Below are 24,624 nucleotides of genomic sequence, written 5' to 3'. Positions count from 1 at the left end.
TCACGTTGCAGAAGCCTTTATTTTCACTCACAAGACAAAACTGTAGACATACTTGGTTTTAAAACAATTGTTCTCCTGCATACATATATTCATAAAAAGTTTTTTAAAAAAGCCAGTTTTACAAATCATTAAAATGTGTGTTTAAAAGTAAACAAAATCTGTTTCTAGCATTTTGCCCATAGGGAAAAATATGTAAATACAAATAATTCATGTGTGATTTCCTCTTAACTTTTATATCCAGCTATTTTTGTATCTTCTTTTTCTTTTTCTCTGGTTCATTCCTGCTGCTTATCTCTGTAGACAGATTTGCAGGCACATCATTTCCTAGTACCTACAGTAAGAAAAGAATTACAAGTCAGAACATTTTTAACTCCATTTCAGCTTGTTACGATCCTGATTGATAAAACTTGAGTTTACTTGTACAGACCTCTTACAAAACACCATATCAACATCAGAAAATACTATAGCAGTCATCTAAAAAAGGGTCTACCATTGTATAACAATCACAGCTGGAACACTCAACTGAAGTAAAAGCTGGAAAAAGATGAGGGAAATACAAGCAGCAGCACCCCTCCTGACTGAATTGCCAGCAGTTCCTTTTGCAGCAGATTATACGTGCCACCTTCTCAGTTGTTTGCCATGCCTCAGCAAATGCTGGTAAGGCAGGGGGTATGAATGAGAGGTGAAAAGGGGTCTTAAACCTAACAATTTTCATTTTGCTTTTAAAACAATCACCACTGCAGTGTCTTCTGAAGTGCTGCTCCTGTCAAGCAGAGGCCCCATCAGGCTCAGGACACTGCATAGCAAAAAGGCATTTCGCTTTGGTAGAAACTGGAAAAACTGTTGAAATAAGTGGAAAACAAACAGACTTTCTAAAGCAAAGAAGAACAAGAATAAAGAAAAGCCTGTATGCTTACAGGGAATGACTTGTCCTCAAGGAAAGAGGTGATCAAAAAGTGGGCTGTGCTTTCTTTGAGAATATGGAAAGGAGTAGCATTCAAGCAGAGAAGAGTGAAGCAAGCTACGATGAAATACAGTTCATTTAAGTAGGGTTCATAAAACAATTGGACCAAGACCAGACACGTGTATGCTCCTCTACACTTGAGTCTATGGGCAAACGGTAGTGTATGATGGGAGAAGGTAACAGGCACTTCAGAAGCTTGATGCAAGGAAGCTGATCACTAGGACTTTAATACCAGGTTGTAAATTATGTGAAAGTGCATACACCAGTAGAAGAGTAATTTAATTGCATTAGAGTAACACAGGCATCTATGCTGGAATTAAACCCACCACCATAAGCTGAAGGCTATGTTTTTGGTCAGCTAGTTAGGATCGCAACGATTATGACATGCTAAGGAGTAGTGGAGAGGCTGTGAGAACAGGTAACACGGTAACAATAAATTACCTTCAATGAGTAAATGTCACAAAAAGGCTCAAGACAGAGTCTAGGTTTCTAGGTGCCATAAAGGCCTGTTTCTTGGAGCAACTAGTCAGAGAACCCATAACAAGGGAGAAGCAAGTCTTCCCCGAGGACCTGCTTAAGAGGTTACCCACAGAACCATCCCTGTAATACTAATTTCAGTGTACTTACTCAAAATGCATCACCATGGTAGAAGGAAAAAAAAGCCCAAACCTTAAAATGCATTACATCAGCAATAATAAGGAATTTAATGACGATTTTATTAGCAGGGGTTGCAAAAAGGTAAAATGCTTTCAGGGGTGAGATGTAATTTAAAAAAAGACTTGGAGTATGAATATGCCATTTACAAATAGAATTTCAAGAGAACAGTTAAAAAAAGTCAGTAGAGTGATTAGTATTACAAGTCAACAGACATCCTTTAAGAAGTGAAAATGCTGTCCGAATAAAGAAGAAATAAGTGCAAAGTTAAGTTAAAATAAACAGGCAAGCCCAAAAGACTGAGGAATAGTAATAAAAATTCTCTAAGTACGTGAGAGGCAGGGAATTCTTCCTTGCTCCTCCATGAATGGATAGCTTGATAATAATAAAAGCCTAAAGCAGGCGTGAACAACAGGTAATCAAAGGGTATTTGAAGCACTCAAGAAAATTAAGACCAACATGAAGAAAACTTACAAATTAATTACCATCATCCAAAAAAAAAAAAAAAAAGGTTTAGAACAAACTGGGTAAGAGGAATACTAACAGTGCCAGGACAAGACACTGTCCATCGAAGAGTTCTAAAAGCAAGTGTAAAACTGTCAGCTGGCAACTGTTGGTGTGTATAAACTCATTGCTTAAAACTGGTCTTGGTACTAGAAGGAATGAAAGAGGATGCAAAGTGTTTCCACATAATACCATACAACGCAGAAAATCCTGTATGTATGTGATCCTGTGTGGATCTATGGTGTGCTCACATTCAGAATCATGCATGTGCTTCTGTTCCTCCCAGCTCAAAAAAAATCATATAACAGAACTACAAAACCATACCGGTGATGAGGAAGATGAAAGATACCAAATAGTTTCCGGAAAAGCAGGAGCTAACATAGTGGATAATAGAAGTATATAGAATTGAGTGGTGTGGGAATAGTAAATAGGAATAAAAGACTATTTTTCGTAGTGTAGGAAATACAGTATGTCATCAAGTAATGGTATTAGGCATCACGCTTGAAACAAATGAAAGGTTAAGTCCTTTTTCATACGTGGTGAGCTGTGGAACTCACTGGTACAAGATACTGTGGGAGTCAGAAGTATAAGCTGGGGAAAAAAGTGATTAAACAAATTCACAGAACAAGACTCTATCTACTGAACTAAGATGTGTATCTCTGGGTGAGACAGTAGTTAAGCTGTAAATTGCTGGAAGCCTTGAAAGGACACAAAGGGAATGATCACTGTATGTGTATCTTACTCCTACACTCGTTCCTTACCAGGAAGGAGGACTAGTGACTGATGTTTAGGGTGACAGTATTTTGGATTAACCAGTATGGCCACTCCTGTATCAAGGAAGGGATCAGCTAAAATTATAGTATTGGCTTCCTTGTAGAGCAAGGATCTTCACAGAAATTAGTACAAGAAGTAGAAGAGAAGTGTGTGTGGGGGAAATCAGCTTGCATTAGCCTTACTTTGTGTTTATTTTCAATGAACAAAGTGTGTCCCTTGGGGACTGCAGTCATTGCAACAGGAGTGTTCCTGAGTTATGCCCACAACAGCAGCTCTGACCAACACTAGTTGGTAAGCACAAGCAGTGGGCAGCTCAGCATATGAATCCACAGGAGGATGCAAGGTTTCTTTCTACTACAAATTTCATTATCTGCCCCCACTTTTTAAAATCGTGAGGATTGCCTTCAACTCAAGCTAATACAAGAGCTCAAAGACCAGAATATTTACATGTGTTTGGAAACAGATGATTTCTCAGGAAAAAGAAATAATAATGTTTGACTGTATAAACACAAGGACTTCTTGCTTATTTTGGGTTTTCTTTTTCCTTCATGATTACGGATACTCAATTACTGCAACCATCTGCCTACCAAAAAAGTCACATGTAACTGAACAGAAGGACACAATCTTTTAATGACATGCAAAATACTCAGCAGGCCTGAAGTGTGACACCAGGTGAAAACCCCAGTGTCCCAGATGCACTAAGAAGTTAGAATTGAAAAGTCTTAAGACCAGAGACACAGTTAGTAGGATATTACAGTTCTTACAACATTATCAAGAGAAAATTTTTATATTGTGGAAGTTGTAAGAAAGGACAGCCATTTACAGCCAGCAATTATACAGAGTTTCCTTCTGAGCCACCCATCACAGTTACACTGTAATTTACTGGAGCAAAAAGAAGATCCTACTGAGTTCTGGCAGATTTTCAAAAGGGAGATTTGATTACAGAACCATGAAATTCAAAAGATATTACTTCAGCAAATCATCATCTTTCCCATCAGTGGAAATATCCCTGATGGGCCGAGAAGGGAAATTTAATTTAGAGCCCTTTATTCTTTTCAACCGCCAGTGAAAGCAGACCTGTGTTTTACTGAAAGCAGATATGAAGCAATTACTACAATCTGCTGCTAAATGATTTTTTTCTTCTGGGTTAAATTTCAATTTTACCATATGCTGATTTTTTAAGATAACTGAAGGGTAATATGATTCCATGAATCACAAATCTTGTGCCTTACCTTTGGTTCTACCAGCACCATCCGAATTTTCTGATGTTGGATGTTGGAAGCATCTAACATAATGTTCACTTTAACTTTATCAAACACACGTAATGTTGTGTCTTCCACAGTAAGTGACGGTACCTGAAAGTTCAAATTTTGCATAAATACTCACTGCTTACCATGTCTTATGTTTTTATACAAATAAGTATTTTTGTAGGAAATTTTTAGTGTTACATGTCAATAAAAATGAACACAAATTACTGTCCTGAATCTTTGGAGTGTTGTCATACGTGGTATACACATTTTTGTGGTATTTACTCAGATAATTAGGTATTAGTAGTATCTATTACAGAAACCAATTCCTGTCAGAACCTGTTTATTTAGACTTATAAAGACCATAGTGGCACTACTGCTACAGATTAATAAACTTGCATTTAGAAAAGCCTCTCTTATCCTTCCAGATCCAACTAGAACAGATTTTAGTCATTCTGCTCACTTACCAAATGAAAAAAATAAAGGTGTCTTATAAACCTTATAAAACATACCTCATTGTTGTAATCCAGTCTTGGTGTTGGTTTACCTTTTTCTTCAAAGAAGACTGTTCCTTCTAACCCGTACTTGGGAATTAGAACCACTACTGCATTTTTTCTTACAAATAATATATATGCATCTTCATTCACTACTCCTTTGCTTTTGAAGAACAGCTGTAACAGAAGTAAAATACATGAATAAGAAAAAAAAAAAAAAGGCACTAGACCATTCTCTTTTGGATTATAAATATACTGGCTTAAAAAAATAAAAACATACAAATACAAATCTATACTTACACACCATATATTGAAAGCAGATTAAAAAATGTAATGTTATACACAGCATAAACTGTGTATAACATTACTGTAGTATTATGCATTCATCATATTTATGAAAAACACAAAGTAAAAAGAATCCTCAAGATGACATTATTCTAAATTTTTCAGAATCAGCAATGCAATGTTGAAGCTTTTCCTCAAAGAAGCAGCCCTCATTCTTAATCATTCCTGCAGACTTGCTTGGTTTTGCTCTACAAAGCACAACTCAACATTCCCTCCCTTCCTGTAAAATCAAGATGAATTGTCCATAGTTAATCCTCACATCTCAGAACTACTTACCTGTGTATGGAATGCAACAGACGCTCTTTGTGCGTATTGAGCCATTTTATGTCGGTAATTGAGATTTTTACACATATCTGCTAGTTTATGTTTATCTGTAAGTTCTGGGTAAGTACTGTCTGCTCCTATGGCCACTGCCAAAAGCCGATGTACTATAATGTCAGCATACCTGCAATAGATGAGATTAAATGATCAATGACATATTAAAACATACTTTTTTAATTTAAAAAAAAAAGTTTCTGAATATAATTTTGTTTTTATAAATCTTAGAGATCAAAAGGTTTTGTAATAATGACAGTCTGCTTATAACTCCCTGTATTAATTCAAGACCACTCTCCTTTGTTGACCAAAGACACACTCTGCAGAGCCAGAATGAACTGTACTGTTTTCTAAGATAAATTCTTTACTATATTCTACCAATAGAGCCTGTATTGTTGAATGTTTACAAAGAAGAAACAACGTTTTAGTTTTGGACTAAAGAATGATGTTTCACCATGGCAGCTTAAGCCACTCCCCTCCTCCCTTTCCCATGAACTAGAAAATTTAGTGTAGAATGGTATTTCAATGCCATTGATCTGCAAAGCATAATCACACTTGAACTTCTTGGTACATAACTTTTATTAGAACTTCAGCCAGGAACTCTTTAACACATCTGTTAGCAACTAAAATTTACTATTAGGACTCCCAGAAGCTCCACAAATTATCCACACAAATGCAGAGGAATTTTAATCCACCTGTAAGAGATTTCACTTGAAATGTTTCTAAGGAGCAAAATACGACAATTATTTTCCTCAAAACTTAGACACTTCTTGGTTAAAAGAAAAAAAAAAACCCCTCATTTTCCAGGATGTACCATTTCATTACAATGCAACAGCTACAGTAGCAAGTTTCAAATTAGCAATGTTTTTATATATTAAAATACAGTCTCCTCAAAATTTAAACACGTCTCCCACCTGAAAAATTACTGGCCAAACTCTGCCTCAGTCTCTGGTTGACTTATAACTGGCTAACTGATCCTGAAGTGCATTTCTATGCCAGAGATATGCATTAGGGATGTATTTCTCTTATTTTTATGAGCCTTTTTAAAAAAGTTAGAAGCCTTTCTAAAAAATTTTATTAGACCTTAGCAGTTGTAGACAGTGAACCTAGGAGCTTCCATGAAGATGGATCACCATGTAAAAACACTGCTGTTTCAATTGAAATCTAAAGCTGAACAGAAACAGTATTTTGTTTTAAATGGACAACACCACAATTTAAAGTAGAATTTCCTCACAAATAAATCACTTCTTTTTGTTCTCCGAAGCTTTCATAAAATAAAAGTACCTTCTAATGGGTGACGTAAAGTGGGTATAAATAGGTGAGGCTAAACCATAGTGATGAAAATCATTATCCATTCCAGAGCAGAAATAAACAGCTTGCATCATGCAGCGAGTGGTCAAAATTCGCAACAGTGTATTCAGATAGGGGAACACAGGAGACTCAGCTTTGTCTAATGATTCAGCTAAAGCCTTTGCTGAATCTGTCTTAATTTCCAAATTCTGGAAGGAAGGAAAAAAAAATTAAAAAAGGTCAGGTATTACTAGCAAATATTAAGAGAGTATAAGCAGAAATATAACAGCTACATCCATGCTGATCTTAACAACTGGCACAGGTACCACACCTAATATCAACTTAATGGAATGCCACTATTACAAAAAAAAAATCCACCCATGCACAGATCCCTCCCTCATTATTACTAGTACTCTATGCAAACAATGAAAAGCTAAGTCAGTAGCCTAGGAATTCAGAAAAGACATCCATTCAGAACTAAGAAACACTTTATGCTAGTATTAACAAGTTTTTATTTCCTTTGGTTTGATTTTTCCATCCCTTTATTCAATAAATCAAAAGGGATATGCAAAAAAACCCAAAAAACAAAACTCCCCCCCCAAACACCAAAAGAAGAAAAAAGTATACCACACAAAGATTCTCATCCAAGCACAATGTAAGCAGTAATCAACCTTCTTGTATGTCCTCCACAAAATTATGAAAACTTATAGTTCGAAATGTGATTTGTAAAACTAGTACTGTATGACACTAAGTTTGTTCCCTGTTTACCAGTGTTCCCTGATAAAAATTCAGGTAGCGTGAAAATAAGTAACGCATTTTTAATTTCCAGTCACACAAAGTCAGTTTCATCACAAGATCAGCTGAATGTTCTTTCCTTCATGTACACCACTGACAACAAAGTATGATCTAGAGATCAAATCATGCTTTTATTATGGTAAAATAATTGCACATTTATTTAAAAAGTGTAACAAAATATAGCATATTAATACCCAATTGTGATGGTTCTGACAGTATTGAAAAGTCACTTTAGTTTATTAAAAGAACATTTGTCTATGCACAGGAATTTAGCTTTCCAAATAAAACGGTACTTCAAAAATAATATTCAGAGTACAAATGAAATCATTATCATTATTCCAGTTTCATAGCAGTGGAAAATGAAATGGGCTGGGTTTGGCCTCGTCTATTAATCTTACATTGATAGATTTGGGAGTTGATCTCTCTTGCCCCTAGGAAAAAAAAGGCGGGGGGGACGGACTTGAAGGGAAAGGAAATATGAATGCACATCACAATGTCTAGAAAGTTAATTTTAAAAGTTTAGCTCAAATAAAAGATCCTGAAACTGGAAAAATCATTTTTCAGGTCAGACTTGTTAATTAAATCAGGCTTGTTTCAGGCTACATTAACCTCTAGCTGATCTATGGAGAAGATGGACACTATAAACACATAGGAACACATTTTCTTACTTACTTTCTTAGTTTAAGAGAGACATGTTATTTGATGTGACTGACCAATTTTTAAGTACATCAATTAATGTATGTGATCCAAAGCCAAAAACTGGCTTAAAAATCACGTGTGGCTTGGAAAGGAGAAACATTCGCAGCACACAAGAGTTACAATACAAAAGACTTAAAGAGTGATTTGCTTTCTTTACCTAAGAAAGTGTTTCTAAAAAGTAGAAGTTTCCCTTTCACCTAGAGGTACAGATACCTTGCTACAAGTACCAGCAATTTTAAAGTGTAGCTGATACACTTTCAAAATACTGCTTTCCAACCCTTATTCTTGGATAAGTGGCCAAACAGACAGAAAACACAGCTTTTTATAATTAATTCACTTAATTAGCATGGTGAAAACTTGCCTGGGACTTTGCTGCCTTCACAAGGATGTCATAATTTGATGGGGGAGGAGCAGGATGTTTCCGGAGCAAGGCAAACTCTGGGAACTCATCGTAAATTTTTTGTGCTACAGAGACATTGGCAAGCAACATGAACTCTTCAACCATGGAATTTGTTTCTCTATCAACATAAAATATTTTGTATTGTTAGAAAAGCATTAAATTATATATTTACTTTGAGTGCCTAATGAAGAAACATTCCACCATCCTAACAATATTATATAACAGTAACTAGTGGTTTTGAACATTTATACAATTAGGCAAACATTTTTAAGACTAATAACAATTATTTACTAAGTCTCAAATACTGACTCAGAAGAAAAAAACATAAAATATCCTGAAGTAACAAATTATATTAAAGAAAAATGCTCTTTAAAATGTCCAAGAAGACCAACAGATAAGCCTCTTCATTTCTTCCTAAGAATACTGTTCAAATATTGTGTATATGAAGTTTGAAAGCACCATGTTGCACACCATAAAGTCGTGACGGTATACATAACTAAGTGTAGATTTTAGCATAGAAACAAAGTAGTAGTATGAGAGAAAGTAAGTATCTAGCTTGAAAAATTGAATCAGTAGCTTCATTTCTAGAACTCCTCAGTAAGATTGTCTGTATCACTCTGCACACATGCAATAACTGCTATGTTGCTCTTAAAGTTTCAGTAATCCGTAACTCCAAGTTCTACTTTCTCTCCTTTGTTAATACCAGTAGAAGAGCATCCCAGAGAAGCCAGTGGGATGTAGAGTTTGGACCCTAGTGCTCCATTAAATCCGTAGTAAAGACTTAAGTTCATACATGAAGTATACAGTTCAAAACTTGCTTCATAAACAGAGCAGAAAAATACAGAGGAATTCTCTTTTCTAGGATCAGCTTGCCCAGAGAAGCTGTGGATGCCCCATCATTGGAAGTGTTCAAGGTCAGGTTGGACAGGGCTTTGAGCAAGCCGATCTAGTGAAAGATGTCCCTGCCCATGGCAGGAGACTTTGGACTAGATGATCTTTAAGTTCCCTTCCAACCCGAACCATTCTATGATTCTATGAGTTGTCCTCTGCTATTATATGAACTTTGTACACTATTAAGTAAATGTTGCTACTTAAACATGCCTTTAATTCCATCCCTGCCCTGAATTAACTAATCGAAGAAAATAAAACGCATACTTGAGCTCCTTAGTCTGCAGATCAATAGGATCATGAGTTTCACTGTCCATGTGGAAACGAACTTCTGGTGAGGAAAGTGTCAAGGCTCTGCAAGAGAGTAAGTGGTATTAATGAACTACAGTAAAGCAGAAACAGCAGCTGAGCTGCAGGCCTGTACACAACATCTGAGTTTATCATGAAACTGTAACTTAAAATCAGCATAAATTTAAAAAAATTAGCAGAAATTAAAAATACAATTGTGAAATTAATGTTCAAATTAGCCTAAATTATGATGCTGACACACATCAATATTAGCTCCTAAAATTTCAAATGCTACTCCTCTGGTTGTGTTTTTATAATGACTGTAAGAGATCCATATTGATTGATCTTGTGAAGGAAAAGTTAACATCCCAAGTTTGTATTTTTGTGGAAATGAAGATAGGCATTTTTATGCAAATCAAAATGGCAAAATACTTCTCTTTCAAAAGATTTTCACTGGAAAAATGGACACAGAGGACCATTATACAGTTTGACAGCCAGAAAAGAAACAGGGAAAAAAGGTAACAGGGACACTGTACAGTTTACCCATTATCAATTCTTTTCTTCTTCAGAATTTTTGCTAATTTGTTTAGTCCACGTAGGCTGGTAGTAATATCATCATTCATAGTTGCTGAATCAATTCTCATCTGTGCTTCGGCATATGTAAGAGAAGCCTTGAAGACGTTAAAAAAAAAAAAAGAAAAGAGACATCATGATACATAATTGAATACTGAAAAGAAAAACATAGTTCTGTCTTGCAGAAACCGCAGTTTGCTGTCCAAGTTGGTTCACAATAATAGAAAGAAGCTTTACATTAAACAACTAAATGCATGTCACTCTCAAAGAATAATGGACAAAACAGGACAGATCTATGCAAGATATTAAGAAATACCAGGCATTTACAGTGGTTCTTTATGCTGATCACAGATCTATTTTATATATTAGAGGTCTAATTTTCAGAAATACATTAAACACCTCCAGAGTTCACTGAATTTAACTGAAAATTCTGACTAGCTGGTATATACTAACCATGCCCAATATATATCTCAATACACTTATACTTTTAAAATTAAGTATCATAACAAAGTAACCGCCCAAAAAAACATTGTGGCCTTAGAGGTTTAAAAGAACGGGGCAGAATAATTTGCTTTATTTTTAGAATTTAAGCATAATTTTCTAATTCTAAGAAAATATAAATCAATAGAAAGAAGAAAACTTTATTATCAAGTCTCTTGATTGTAGTTTTTATAAAAAGGTCTCCAGCTTTTTTTCAGAAGTATAATATTTATGTGACTAACCTTGGAATTAATAATACTCTTCGTAAATCTGGTTTTTAGAATTTCAGCCTTATGGTTCATCTCCCATATACATGAAAATGCAAGCCTATGAGAGGGAGAAGGGGGGGGAAATCTGTTAAAATCCACATATAAACATCTGGAGTTTCTTGTCAGGATTGAAGTCTGGATCATATACATATACCTGTCCACATTAGATCTCAGGGAGCATAAATTGGAACTCAGTAACTCTGGAACCATATCAATCCTCTGCAATATAAAGAATAAAAATAATAACAAGTTATAAGTATGTATTTTAATTTCCTGATTTTTAATATACTACAAGCTTGGAAATAATAATTACTTTATTTTTTTGCTAAGAAAGCTCAGATTTCTGAAAGAAAAATAAGCTACTTTAGAGGAAATTCATTCCAAGATCCATTTTACTTATCATTTTTTTAGTAACAGTTTTTTCTGAAAAGAAATTGTGGTCTGTGAGAAGTAAGTTAAAATCAACAGGACTAACTGTACAGTTGTAATAAATACAAATCATAGGAGACAATAGAAATTTAGCTACCACAAGAAAAAACAATGGAAAAGGCAAAACCAAGACACTTCTGTAATTCCAGATCGATATTAAAACAGTAGTCCAGTTTCATTAATGCTTCAAACAGGAGCTGAAAGTTATATTCTCCAGATAATGGATTGAAAAAAAAAAAAAGGGAAAAAGAAGTGGGGGGAAGAAAGGGGGGGAGGAAAAGGCCGGGGGGGAAGAAAAAATACTTCTCCCTCATTCTGTGGAGGCTGAATGACAGAAAGCACCTTCATTTTGATAGTGTTAGGCAAATTAAATGCAGCCCAAAGGAGTCCACTTTTTTTTCCCCCTTAGAAATAATGTCTCTACTCCCAAGAATTAAAAGAGGAAAACAATGAAAAATCCAACCACTGAATTGTACAAAAAGCTTTTTATATAGAAAACAATTACTTTTTCACACAGATATACTGTTGTTCCTCTTTTTGCCGACTCCTCATCCAAAGCATTTCCTGGGCGAATAAAATGACTGACATCTGCAATATGTACACCAACCTAAAAAACAAGCACCACATTACGCATCTTATGAAACAGAAATAGTTCTCAATGCACTAGAAACTTTCTCAAGTTTTTCTTTACAACCCAGTTTACCCATTCCCAGTTCCCTTCAGCAGCTCCTATACTTAGTAACAGGAATAGTTAAAACCTATCACACTGATATTAAAAAAATGAAGAGTTGCAGTAATTATGCAAAACAAGGGCATGCATACGTTTAGTGAAAAGTTACACTCATTACCAATGCAACTCTTCTTGCCTGGGAGCTCAAATAACCTCTTTCATTTTCTTCAAGGCTCACTGCAAATTTGTTTTTTTGCTTTCCTGTTTGCTAGACTTTCCATTTTAGCACACTCTGCTATTACAATTACAAATTAATTTGTACCAAAGAAAACCTGACTAAATCAGATATAAGGGGGTAGAGAGCTGGTGTTAAGTCTGTAGCTTTTTAATGCCTTTTTTTAAAAAAAATAAAATAATCATTCCTTAGGCATTACAGCAGTAGCTTCACTTTTTCTACTGATAGTTCCTTATCCTAGCTGTAGATATCCATGTTTATACTTAGCTAAAGCAGGAAATAAATTCTATGTTAATTTCCCATGCCAAATGAGCAGAAAGCAGGATGACTTTAGACATTAAATTCCCCACTTCTGACACTGATGTAATGCAAATCAACTCCCTTTCTTTATTAACATCTCGGAGTTGTGCAAACACAATTTATTTCTTTTACAACAGATCTGGAGCTTTGCTCACGTCATTTACTGTTACCACTAATGCAGTGTTTGTAAAATAAAGGAAGAAGTAAATAAATAAATGACTGGCTTGATTAAAAAAAAAAGAAGAAGAAAAGAAGCAGTACCTCTATATTTCCATTTTCTACTTCTCTACAATGTAATGCATCATCAATATCTGTACAGCCAGGAGGATCAACACTACAAACATACAGATGCCTTAAGTCCTCCCTGCATTTCATATCCTGAAATGTAAAAAAAAAAAAAAAAAAAAAGAGTTGTTTTCAAGAACATCTTCCATATCAAAGTAAAAATTATCATTTGAGAAAGGCACTTTGCATAAGATTTTCCAAAGCAGCCAACTATTTTCAACAAAACTTTTTGTTTTGTCTTAGAACAAGATTTGCAGTAATATTTACTTATAACATCAAAACACACATGTAGAAACTACAGCGACAGGAAGACTAAGACAGATTATCAAGTACTGAAAAATTTTCTGTTTTACAGCAAACAGGAAGAAAAACAATAACACCACAATCTTTTCATGATCTTCCCATCTTTGTCGGCGACATGGACAGTAGGATTGAGGGCACCCTCAGCGAGTTTGACAATGACACCAAGCTGTGTAGTGCATTCGACACGCTAGAGGGAAGGGATGCCATCCAGAGGGACCTGGACAGGCTTGAGAGGTGGGCCCATGCGAACCTCATGAAGTTCAACAAGGCCAAGTGCAATGTCCTGCACATGGGTCAGGACAATACCAAGCACAAATACAGGCTGGGCAGAGAATGGACTGAGAGCAGCCCTGAGAAGGACGACTTAGGAGTGTTGGTTGATGAGAAGCTCAACATGACCCAGCAATGTGTGCTTTCAGCCCAGAAAGCCAACCGTATCCTGGGCTGCATCAAAAGAAGCGTGACCAGCAGGTCGAAGGAGGTGATTTTGCCGCCCTACTCTGCTCTCATGAGACCCCACCTGGAGTACTGCATCCAGCTCTGGGGCCCCCAACATACGAAGGACATGTTGGACATAAGGACATAAGAAGGAGCTGTTGGAGCGAGTCCAGAGGAGGGCCACAAAAATGATCAGAGGGATGGAGCACCTCTCCTATGAAGACAGGCTGAGAGAGTTGGGGCTGTTCAGCCTGGAGAAGAGAAGGCTCCGGGGACACCTTATAGCAGCCTTCCAGTACCTGAAGGGGGCCTATGAGAAAGCCGGAGAGGGACTTTTTACAAGGGCATGTAGTCATAAGACAAGGGGTAATGGCTTTAAACTGAAAGCGGGTAGATTTAGATGAGATATAAGGAAGAAATTCTTCGCTATGGGGGTGGTGAGGAACTGGAACAGGTTGCCCAGAGAAGTTGTGGATGCCCCATCCCTGGAAGTGTTCAAGGCCAGGTTGGATGGGGCTTTGAGCAACCTGGTCTAGTGGAAGATGTCCATGCCCATGGCAGGGGTGTTGGAACTGGATGGTCTTCAAGGTCCCTTCCAACCCAACCATTCTATGATTCTATGATCTCAGAATTAGCAGGACCAGGAATCAAGATTTTTTAAGTGAAATTTTGACTGATGTCCAGCTGGACAAATTGTTTAGGATATGATTGCTCTCAACTAATTTCAGCTTTCTAAGACTTAGATGTCTAGACAGCTGAAAGGAACTGCACACTTTGGAAGTATCTACCTTTGTATGAGGGCTACAAAAAGATCTCAGATAGGTATCTTAGACTAGACAACTGACTTTTAGACAGTTAATTTACACAAAGATCCCTCCTTCAGTTTCCATGTTCAAAAGAAATAGGAGTAGGTAATAACTTATAATAAAAGTAGCCCACATCAAATAAATTAAAATACAGAAATACACAAACAAAACCACTCAGTCTAGCTCAACACAAAACAAAAAAACCCTAGCCCAGCCCAAAACAAAAACATATCGTGCTCAAGTTGTTCCCTGATGACATTTTCCATACGTTCTAAAGCAACCATTTCCCATACTTAAGCTACTGGGGAGAACCTGAAATTCAGTAACAGCATTTAAAATGAGCAATTCTTAAAACACCAATTTCTCTTTCTCTAATTACTTTACTAGAGTATAGCGGGATATATGAAAGTCTCCTCTCAGATTATTTTAGCGATGACACAGGCTGTCACATTTGGTTACAAAGCTATTTAGTAAAATGAAAAACTCTTAGGGATGACCTTACGATTATTTGAATTGTAGTCTCTCTCCTTTGCAAAAAAAATCTTTTTTTATATTTTTATTTTTTAATGAAACCTGTAATATGGTTTTTATCTTAAAATTTCTATCCCTAACAAACACAGTTTTAGCCAAAATCCAAAAACTTGCAGAGGCCTTGTTTCCATAGGAAATCTGGCTGAAAGTCCACCCTAAGACAAAATGGGTTTGGACAACATTTTTCCTCTATTTTTGGTGCACTGGGATATCCAAGAACGTCACAGTTTGATTTGAAGGAGAAGACATAGTAATTATTACAATAATTTAAAAATTATTACCTGTTCTGTAATGCTCCATGGCATCTTTGGTAAGAAACTAAGGACACCCTGGGAAAAAGGCTGATGAGGGACATCATGTTCAAGCAAAAGAACTTCTGTCTCGGTCTCTTTATCTCCAGCACTTCCCAAGTTCTTTACAAAATGACCCTGAGAAACAATATACATACATACAAATATATATACACACATAAACACATGCACATCCAGCAATATTGTTTGCTCAAAAATAAGTATTTGAGACCATCATCTCATAGGTTATTAGTATATTAAACTACACAGAAGGAGTATCTCTCCTTCTTCAGTCAACTTCCTCATCTTTAAGAGAAATTTAATTTCAAACATTTAATTGATTCAGTAAGTCTGAACTTTGTACTTCCCCCTCTTTTCCTAGAATGGCACTAAATTCTCCACATTTGAGAGTGCAAAAATTGTAAATGTAGCAATTCAGTTTTGCAGGAAGAAAAACCATTGCTGCATAAGCAGCAAAACTAATAAAGTCTAAATTATCTATGGGTTTGTGTTCTGCCACACATCCCACTCCCTAACACCACATTATCTCCACTTCCTTTCTCACGTCTCTCATCGTCTGCAGTAATGCTGTCTTTGTCTTAACACTCCTTCCATATATTCCAAGTTTCTTTCATTTCTCTAAACATGGGTGAGAATGAGAGCTATGCTCTCATTCATTACAAGCTCTGCATTCCTACACAAGGCAACGGAAGCCTCTTCAAAACCTAGTTAGTGTTCAACACAAATTGAAGCTAGAGTCCTTAGTATCTCTTATATCCTCCTGTTTATTTACAAAGAACTTTTAAGAACTTAATTATCTGTAACTGCCCCACTGGCAATTTGACTGAATTTGGCCAATGTGTTTGAAACTACTTGCCAGGATGGTGATCAGTGTGTGGATGAGCAAAGCCACAGCAAAAGGTTCACATTTCTAGGAACCCAGACTAAAACAAGGCAGTCCCTAGTTAGTCTAAATAAAAAACCTTTGTTAGCACATATATGTTCACTGCAGAACCTGAGGACCAAACTTTTTAAGTATGATAACCCATACCTGTTTTTTTGGGGTAAGAACAAACTAAATCATTTGAGGACTTCCTTAATCTGCACCATCAAAGAATGGCACTCAAAGAAATTAAAATTCATGTCAACGTTTTTTGAAGTTACTCAGTGTTGCGGACCATAATAAACATCTCACCTGATAAACACGTAAAAACCGTACAGATAAAAGTTCAGAAGAAAACACTTAAACTTACATTAGGATACCTGGAATTCCTGGGCCAACCGTCAATAGCAACAACTATTCTTTGTCCTTCCAATGTATCTGCTTGTCTTGTTTCTATTCGAATGCGAGGAATTCTGCGATCAGCTGGTGTAAACAAATGGCGCCTTGCCTATTAACAGCCAGAAAAAGGAATAAATAATTTCTAATTAAAGGGAAAAAAAAACCCTGCACTTACAGTAACTTGATTATTTCCTTACCTCTTTGATCTGTGATTTGGAAAGCATGCCACAAAATGGTCGCCAGTTTCGTTTTATAATGCCCACTACTTTTCCTGTAGGTCTCAGCATGTCCTTGTTCACAGAAGTCTTCAGCTGGTAGAAAACACAGAGGTTAAAAACACAAAACTGTCTGAACTCATGTTAACATGTTTAACTACAGCATGTATCTCAAACCTTGGTGGTAACAACTTATGTGTCACTGTAATGCCATAAATTCTATTATGACTTCATGAACAGAACTATGCCTCCCTGTGCTTTGCATGACTTTTAGTATTTTTAGTATGTGACATGACTACTTTGTTGTGCTTTTTTTTTAATGGACACTGTTTCAGAAAAACAAAGAACAGCAGAAAAAGACTCTGAAGAAACATTACCTTGTTCCACTGTCTCTGCTTACTCCACAACTATCTCCACTTTCTTATCCAAGCTATTATTATTATTTTTAGGACCCCTTTTATGTTGCTTGAAAATTCTCCAGTAATTCTAAACACAGTAATTAAGAAACATTCCCATGGAACTCAGTGGGAAGATCATGTTTCTAAAGAAATGCAAATATTTATTGGACAGGGTATACATGTGTTGGCACCACATGCACATTAAGCAGAATTACTGCAAGAAGCTAAAGAATATTTTACAACTGGTTCCAAACATATGCGTTGCCTATAAAAGCTGACTGTCATCGTGATACAGCATCTGCTCCTATTCTAGCAAATCCTAATCTGCACATCAGTATATAGCTTTGCATTATTACCCGACTACCACTCAGTAACTTTTAGATTTACTAAGTTTAACAAAGTAATGGGGGAATTCCTGATTAGGATTAATTAAAAAATTAAAAAGTATCTATTTTATACATATTCACGTATTTAATGCAACTGTAGGACTACAATTAAGTTTTTAATTTCCATATTCACAATAGCTTTTAGGAGTCAGTATAAAAAGGATGTAAAAATCTAAAGTCTAATAACACTGTCAGGGTATTGCTGATTTCATCTCTCTCTTAACATAAGTCAAGTAAAAAATTATTTAATTCATACGATGTTTTCTTTCTCCTCTTCATTTTCAATGTCATCTTCATTCTGGCCATCATCCTGCAAGACCACTGAGGATGGTGCCACCCATTCATCTCTTGCCAACAACTCCACAGCTACAATATCTTCATGAACAGCTCGGTTTAGATGTTTCAGTCCCTGTATAATTATCTGGATTTTTTAGAAAACAAAAAATGAAAATGCAAATATTCAGGATGATAGCAACAGAAGACCCAAATCAAAGCAGTATAGAAGAGTATCCACATATAACAGGCTCTGCACTCTAAAGAACATTTTAAGGCATGTTTGTGAGGCATTTTCTTCTCTGCCTAGGTTTCTTTCAGTACTGATGACATTATTTCAGGATTCCAATTGCCTCTATAAAAATAATTTGTTTTCCCCAGACTTGTTTTGTTGTTGTTTTTTTTTTTTTTAATCAGACAATCCTTCTATTTTCTTGGTTGACAGCCGCCTGAATATGAGCCAGCAGTGTGCCCAGGTGGCCATGAAAGCCAATGGCATCCTGGCTTGTATCAAAAATAGTGTGATCAGCAGGACTAGGGAAGTGATCATCCCCCTGACTCGGCACTGGTGAGGCCGCACCTCGAATACTGTGTTCAGTTTTGGGCCCCTCACTACAAGAGAGACATTGAGGTGCTGGAGCGTGTCCAGAGAAGGGGAGCGAAGCTGGTGAAGGGTCTAGAGCGCAAGTCTTATGAGGAGCAGCTGAGGGAACTGGGGTTGTTTAGCCTGCAAAAAAGGAGGCTGAGGGAAGACCTTATTGCTCTCTACAACTACCTGAAAGGAGGTTGTAGAGAGGTTGGGGTCGGTCTCTTCTTCCAAGTGACAAATAATAGGACGAGAGGAAATGGCCTCAAGTTGCGCCAGGGGAGGTTTAGACTGGATATTAGGAAATTTTACTTCACTGAAAGGGTTATCAAGCATTGGAACAGGCTGCCCAGGGAAGTGGTGGAGTGCCATCCATGGAGGTATTTAAGAGACGTTTGGATGAGGTGCTTAGGGACATGGTATAGTGGTGGTCTTGGTAATGTTAGGTTTACGGTTGGACTCGATGATCTTAAAGGTCTTTTCCAACCTATACGATTCTATGATTCTGTGATTTTTCCAGGCAGGGGGACTCCACAGACTACTGGGAGATACGAATAAAAGAAACAGCCAGAGAAGCACCTCCAGCTGCCACTACAAATAGAGAGGGAGGAGACTGCTGCTGCTTGGAAATGGTGTCTGTATAACTGTACCAACAGAGAGACCTGTAGGCAGACAGCTGGGTTAACTGCCTGGAGGGGAACAGCCCATCTAACTCATCACCAGACATGAAAATAGTGGGGGAAATAAAGTGAGAGCGCCCCACAAGGGCTCACCACGGTTTTTCTGAAAATCCTCCTACAAACTTGTTTCTCTGTCTTTCACCATATATTTCAAACTAATTAAAAAAAAAAAAAAGTGTTATATTCGAGTCAATTGAAAAACTATTAACAATGAAGATTCAGGTTTATTTTATCAAATACTTTATCAAAGCACAAAGTATAATTTTAAACACATTATTCTCTTTTCAAAAAGAGCATAGTCAACATTTCAGTAGTGTATATCCATACAAATAAACAAACAAAAACAAAGCAAAAAAGTCAGAAAAACACAGAAGATAAAAAGTTACGGTAATGCTCCTTTTTAACAACATACGTCACCATGAAAGAATTACATTTTAAGTCATTAGTGAGGCTAGTTAAAGTTCACAGCATGAAGTCAAAATGAAAAACTCACCTCTCTGTTTTCTTCAGCATCTCCATGAACCCAAACAGTAGCTTCAAGATAATTATCTCTGCTTGCCCTGTAAGTTCCTTGGAGGTAAATGCCAGATTTTATTCCTTGCTGCAGTTTGCTAAGAGGAATATGTTCTGGAAAAATTATTTTTCCACTTTCTATTTCCTTCTTAAAAAAAAAAAAAAAAGAAATTTTCAATCTTTTGTAGTCATGATTATTCCAAAAGCAAGCTCAATAACATGACATTCAAGCTAGAAAACTCCAAAATTGTAACTATGTGTAGGTATGAATATGCACAACAATGAAAAACTACTATTAAGCAGTAATTTTTCTCATGAAGCATAAAAAGCATAAAGAACATAGAAACATGACAATTCTAGGAAGGTCTCCTTTTCTTTCCCTGTTTGCCTGCAATTACTTAAAAAGATACTGCGCAAGTGACATACACTTACACATTGATTTGGATATACTGACTAAATGTATATCTAGTGAAGAAAATATTAGCACAGTACTACATAGTAAAGAGTACAACACACACTGTAAGCATATTCTGTAAGCTCTATGGAATATTACGAAAACATATTACTGTGACTAAACTTTGGAGCAGTCAGACAATTAGTTTAAGCTGAATGAACTACACGTAACTGCTGAGAAGATCAGCTGAGCCCTCCACTTTCTTCCCACTCTTGCATTCTCACTCCATGCTGTTAAAACTAACTGATGAAATTAACCTTCCCATTTTTTGGTGGTGTTAGTTTTCAGCTGTATCAGTCTTATGTGAAAATATGTCTTGATTCTGATAAACGCAAAGCAGAAGGAAACAGAAGAGGATGTAGCTCATCTTCAAGCTGCAGCCTGCACTTTTGTCAACTGACCACAAAAATCAGAGCTTTTGATAGAAAATGCTTTTGATCAATAACAAATTAACATAAACTTTCAAATAATAGACACAAAACAAAGACCTAAATGGTTTGCAATATATATTTCTGTAGTTTTCATTTTGTTTCCATTATTTCTAATATTAATACACTTTCTTTAACCAATTGTTATTATTCTCATCTTCACATCAGTTATCTAAAGCAACTGGCTTTTTACAAATAACTAGATACCTACTAACAGGCATATAAGCAGCAGTAAAAATAGCTGCAATATTCCCTTTTTTCTCTTCAGTTGTCAAAAAGTTATATTGCCAAAATGGTAATAAAGTCCAGAGTCCTCATTTTCTAAACTGATGCTAGTAGCCTGGCATATGGTGTCCGATAATATACTGCAAACCATTTGTGATTAACTTATTTTATAAAAAGAAAATAACAACATACCCCTTCGTCAGATACACAAGCAAGACGATCTACAAGATCAGGATTAGCTATCAAGCTTTTTATATACTCCTCACCTACAAAAGCACACACATAAATATTTATGCAAGAGATGCACAGGATTTAGGTATGAAGGATTTAGGATTATTTAGGATTAATTATTATTAATTTATTATTAATTTATTTAGGATTATTAGGATTTAGGTATGAAGACACTGCTGAGATTGTATATCTGAGCAATAAATTAAACATACATGCCTCTTCACTTACATGTATAAGCAGTTATCCCTTCCTCTAGAGCTTTCTCTTTATTAGTTCTGTCATTTGTTAAAAAGATAACTTGGATCTTCTCCTCATCCTCTATTTTCTTCAAGTGTTCATTGTACCATTTTACTGCTACCCGAATGGCTCTGTCGTTGCGGTCATTAGAAGTTTCTCCTTGCTCTTGCTCTATGTATGTTTCTCTGAATAAATAAAAGGGGGGAAACAACAAAACAAATCCCAACATCTATCCATACTTAGAAAAATTTTTCAGACAATCAAGATCAAGATTGTGAGGCCAAAAGAATCATTGCTGTACCAATTTTTATACTATGTGTAACACTCTATAGGCCACTGAACAAGGGCCAGGAGACAGAGGAGTCAAGAAAAATAGCAAGCAAGTGTTAATTTCTAATACAACCTTCCCATTGACGATTGAAGAGGACTGCATTCAAGATGCTAGAACTATGCATTCAAGATTCCTAGAACCATGATACTGCACTAGTGGAAACTACTTGTGAGCACAAATAAAGGCAAATTAATTGCATCTTCATTTCTTAGAGCTTTCTGTCACGAACCAACAGATTTTTTTAATGTTTAAAAGGGACACTAAAATGGAAAAGCATTATTTCATTGCTCAGGTTAGTCTTGTCTATAAACTTCATTCAATGTTCTAATCACCTTTTCATAATATATATGCTTATACTAATTATAAAACAGAAAAGCTCCTGAAACATGCAACTATTTCCCAATAGGATTCCTTAGAAGTATACAGTTCCATGCACCTCAGTCTAATTTTCTTTTTACTTAGTTCACATGCTCCATTTCTGTTTCACAGTTTCTTTTACTGGACATCAGTACAACTTTATTATACCGTATTCCACACCTTACCGATGATGTTCATTGGTGAAAGAATAGAAATGTTTTTCAGGGTTTCCAATCACATCCCTAATTCGCTTGTACACTGGTGCACTCCGATTCCTAACTTCTTGTAAGACTGTCTGTAGCACAATGACATTCTTAATAACAGGATCTTCAAGTATATCAATCTGAGGAACAAAATGGAAATAAATCAAAATTGTCGTTTAATTCTATCCAATAACAGGACTTGAAATATTTGTTTGGTCAATACGTAAAAAGCTAACACAAATAATAAGTTGCACTACTACTGCATTTTTCTCTCACTTTTGGGAAACTGAACAGTATATTAAGCTGCTTCCTCCTGCTTGTGGGCAAAAAGTTCAAATAGGATTTTCCAGCCTCTTTGTGGCCTGAATTTTGCTGAAGATAAGGACTCATTCTGACTTCCACCAAATTCAGCCCCAACGTATGCAGGACTCCAATCAACTTTAAGGCCAGGTGTACACTAGAAATTTTGTTTACATAAAATGGGTTCTTGTAAATTATAATCTTCGTAAACAAAATAGATCTATGCACAATCTGACAGCAATCCACCATAATTTAAAGGCTGTCTGGCATATGTCTTTGTGAGCAATGCAAACCATGAAATAGTACCTGACCACTGTTACACAGCTAACACAGACGCATGCCTGTGCATGTGTAGGCTTAAGTTCTCCAAAAACAATCCCACTGTTACACTGCAATTTTAATTTCCGCAGATTCAAATCAACTGGAATTCTGTTAGCTGCTCTTCACCTTTCCACAGAACCTTTTTTTGAGGAAATCTGTTAAAAAATTTTCAGCCTTTTCTTTGCCAACTCCTGACAGCCGTGGTGTGCAAGAGAGACAAATGTACACCAAAAATTCATACCAGGAGAAAAAGGTGAGCTGAATTTCCTAAACTTGTGGCAACGAACTGTGCACACCCATCTCCAAAAAGAGACAGGAATAAGGCTCTAAAGGGCATGGATACAAGAATTAAAAGCAATGCCAGACCAAGCTTCTCTGCACTTGATGTTTAGATGACCTAAAAGATTTAGAGCCATGTTCATAGGGTAAGAAATCCAATATTATTCTATGCACAAGCTGAATCACCAGGCAAAGTCTTACTGTTGCAACCTTGTTCCAGTTGCTAGGTAAAACCTTTTACTACTGTTACCGAGACTTCCTAATCCCCGCTGCTACAGTTCATGGCAGCGTACCCTGGCACATTCTCACAATGCTCTCTAGTATGTATATACAAACTCTGCCAAAGACACCAAGAAGTCCATGGGTAACAGACTGAAAACATCCCTTGACTTGCTGTTTTGGGAAGAAAATCCTTACTTACGGCTTTTGGGACAGGTAACTGCTAAAACACGTGGTGTTGTGCCCCTCTCCCAAATAATCCATGTTAGGAAGCATGAATTACTTCCAGTCTCCAATGTGTGCGTGGGGCTATTTTACTTTCTACAGATGTATTCAAAAGCAATCAAAAAAAAAGTCAAACATCGAACTTGGGAATTCACTGCCTCCCAGCCTAGAGTTCTACTGTCTGCACTGCCCAGACTCAAGCCTTTGCACAATTAGTGATGGGCTGCAAAGTTCATCCCATGCTTCTAGAGTTGTACATGGGATGATTCTGCAGCCTCTATTCATTACCTGAAATCACATTATGATTTCCACATCACATTATGAAGAACCTAAACCTACAACACTCTCTGAAAAAGAGAATAGGTATTTAGGAAAATTCAGGTTGACAGGAAAATTCAGCGACCATCTGAAGACCCCGATCGCTGCTTCAGAGTCTATTCACTCTCCTTGCCTGACTTTACATACCCATATCAGACCACAACAAACAAAAAAAATGCTGTTCTCCATTCCTACCGTTCAGGCAGCAAAACATAAAACCGGAAAATGGTCTAAAACTGGACTAGACTCGGTGATGCTGAAAGCCTCCTCAATAGCTGGCAGGGAAAGAAAAGACCACCCATTCAGCGACCAAGCAGACACAAGTAAGTAACAAGGGGAAGACCCCAGCCCGACAGCGCGCTGCTAAACGCGCCTCTCCAGGAACGATGCCTGAACCCCACGCCTCAGGGGAGCGGGGTACCTCACACCCGCACGGATTTAATCACGGCTGGAGCAGGGCTTACAGCTCCGCACGGCCGGGCCCAGAGGGAGGCGGCGGGCCCCTCCCCGGCGCCCGGGCCCGTGGCTCCGCTGAGGCGCAGCCTCCGCCCGGCGCCCCCCCCCCCGGAGGCCGTGGCCGGGAGCCGCTCACCTGGTGAAGGAGGAGGTTGGTGTCGGGCAGGAGGTAGTGCGGCCCGGGGCAGAGGCTGCTGGCGGCGCCGCTGGGCTGCGCCTCCAGGCCGAGGCCGGGCCCGGCGGGGCGGGGGGCGCAGAGGCGGCAGGCGGCGGCGCCGCAGGGGATGTCCTCGCGCAGGTAGTGCTCGCGCACCACCTTCACCACGGCGCCCGCCCGCGTGCGCTTCAGGAACGTCCGCGAGGTCAGCATGGCGCGCGCCGCGGCAGCCCGGCGGCCTCCCGGCACGCAGCGCGGGGCGTGGCGTGGCGTGGCGTGGCGGG

The 24,624-nt window shown here is 37.4% G+C and overlaps 1 protein-coding gene across 2 annotated transcripts; it reads right to left on the bottom strand.

The window, feature by feature from the left end:
• Positions 1-10: 10 nt before the first annotated feature.
• Positions 11-24,609, bottom strand: DIS3 (DIS3 homolog, exosome endoribonuclease and 3'-5' exoribonuclease). Of its 2 annotated transcripts, none has more exons than XM_072850086.1 (21): positions 24,320-24,609; positions 22,048-22,205; positions 21,166-21,359; positions 20,899-20,972; positions 19,580-19,744; positions 17,804-17,968; positions 16,746-16,859; positions 16,520-16,657; positions 15,258-15,404; positions 12,875-12,991; positions 11,914-12,015; positions 11,134-11,198; positions 10,953-11,037; positions 10,201-10,328; positions 9,637-9,723; positions 8,443-8,599; positions 6,582-6,796; positions 5,259-5,427; positions 4,656-4,814; positions 4,129-4,251; positions 11-331 (listed from the first exon to the last, which is right to left on the bottom strand). In XM_072850086.1, the coding sequence occupies exons 1-21, from the start codon at positions 24,551-24,553 to the stop codon at positions 242-244; spliced, it is 2,886 nt and encodes a 961-aa protein (XP_072706187.1). In that variant the 5' UTR covers positions 24,554-24,609; the 3' UTR covers positions 11-241. The 2 variants fall into 2 exon arrangements, with proteins under 2 accessions (XP_072706187.1, XP_072706188.1); XM_072850087.1 differs by having other exon boundaries at positions 19,580-19,747; positions 24,320-24,579.
• Positions 24,610-24,624: the final 15 nt, after the last annotated feature.

The sequence above is a fragment of the Ciconia boyciana genome, chromosome 1 (assembly GCF_034638445.1).
Source record: "Ciconia boyciana chromosome 1, ASM3463844v1, whole genome shotgun sequence".
NCBI lineage: Eukaryota > Metazoa > Chordata > Aves > Ciconiiformes > Ciconiidae > Ciconia > Ciconia boyciana.
Note: the sequence above shows the minus strand (reverse complement) of the source record. Positions and strands in the feature narration are given on the sequence as shown.

Coding starts and splice junctions, on each gene's coding strand:
- DIS3 (XM_072850087.1), bottom strand. CDS start 24,553: ATGCTGACCTCGCGGACGTTCCTGAAGCGCACGCGGGCGGGCGCCGTG. Junction 12,992..15,257: donor CATGGAGCATTACAGAACAG/GTAATAATTTTT, acceptor TTTACATTTCAG/GATATGAAATGCAGGGAGGA. Junction 12,016..12,874: donor TAGAAAATGGAAATATAGAG/GTACTGCTTCTT, acceptor CTTGTTTTTTAG/GTTGGTGTACATATTGCAGA.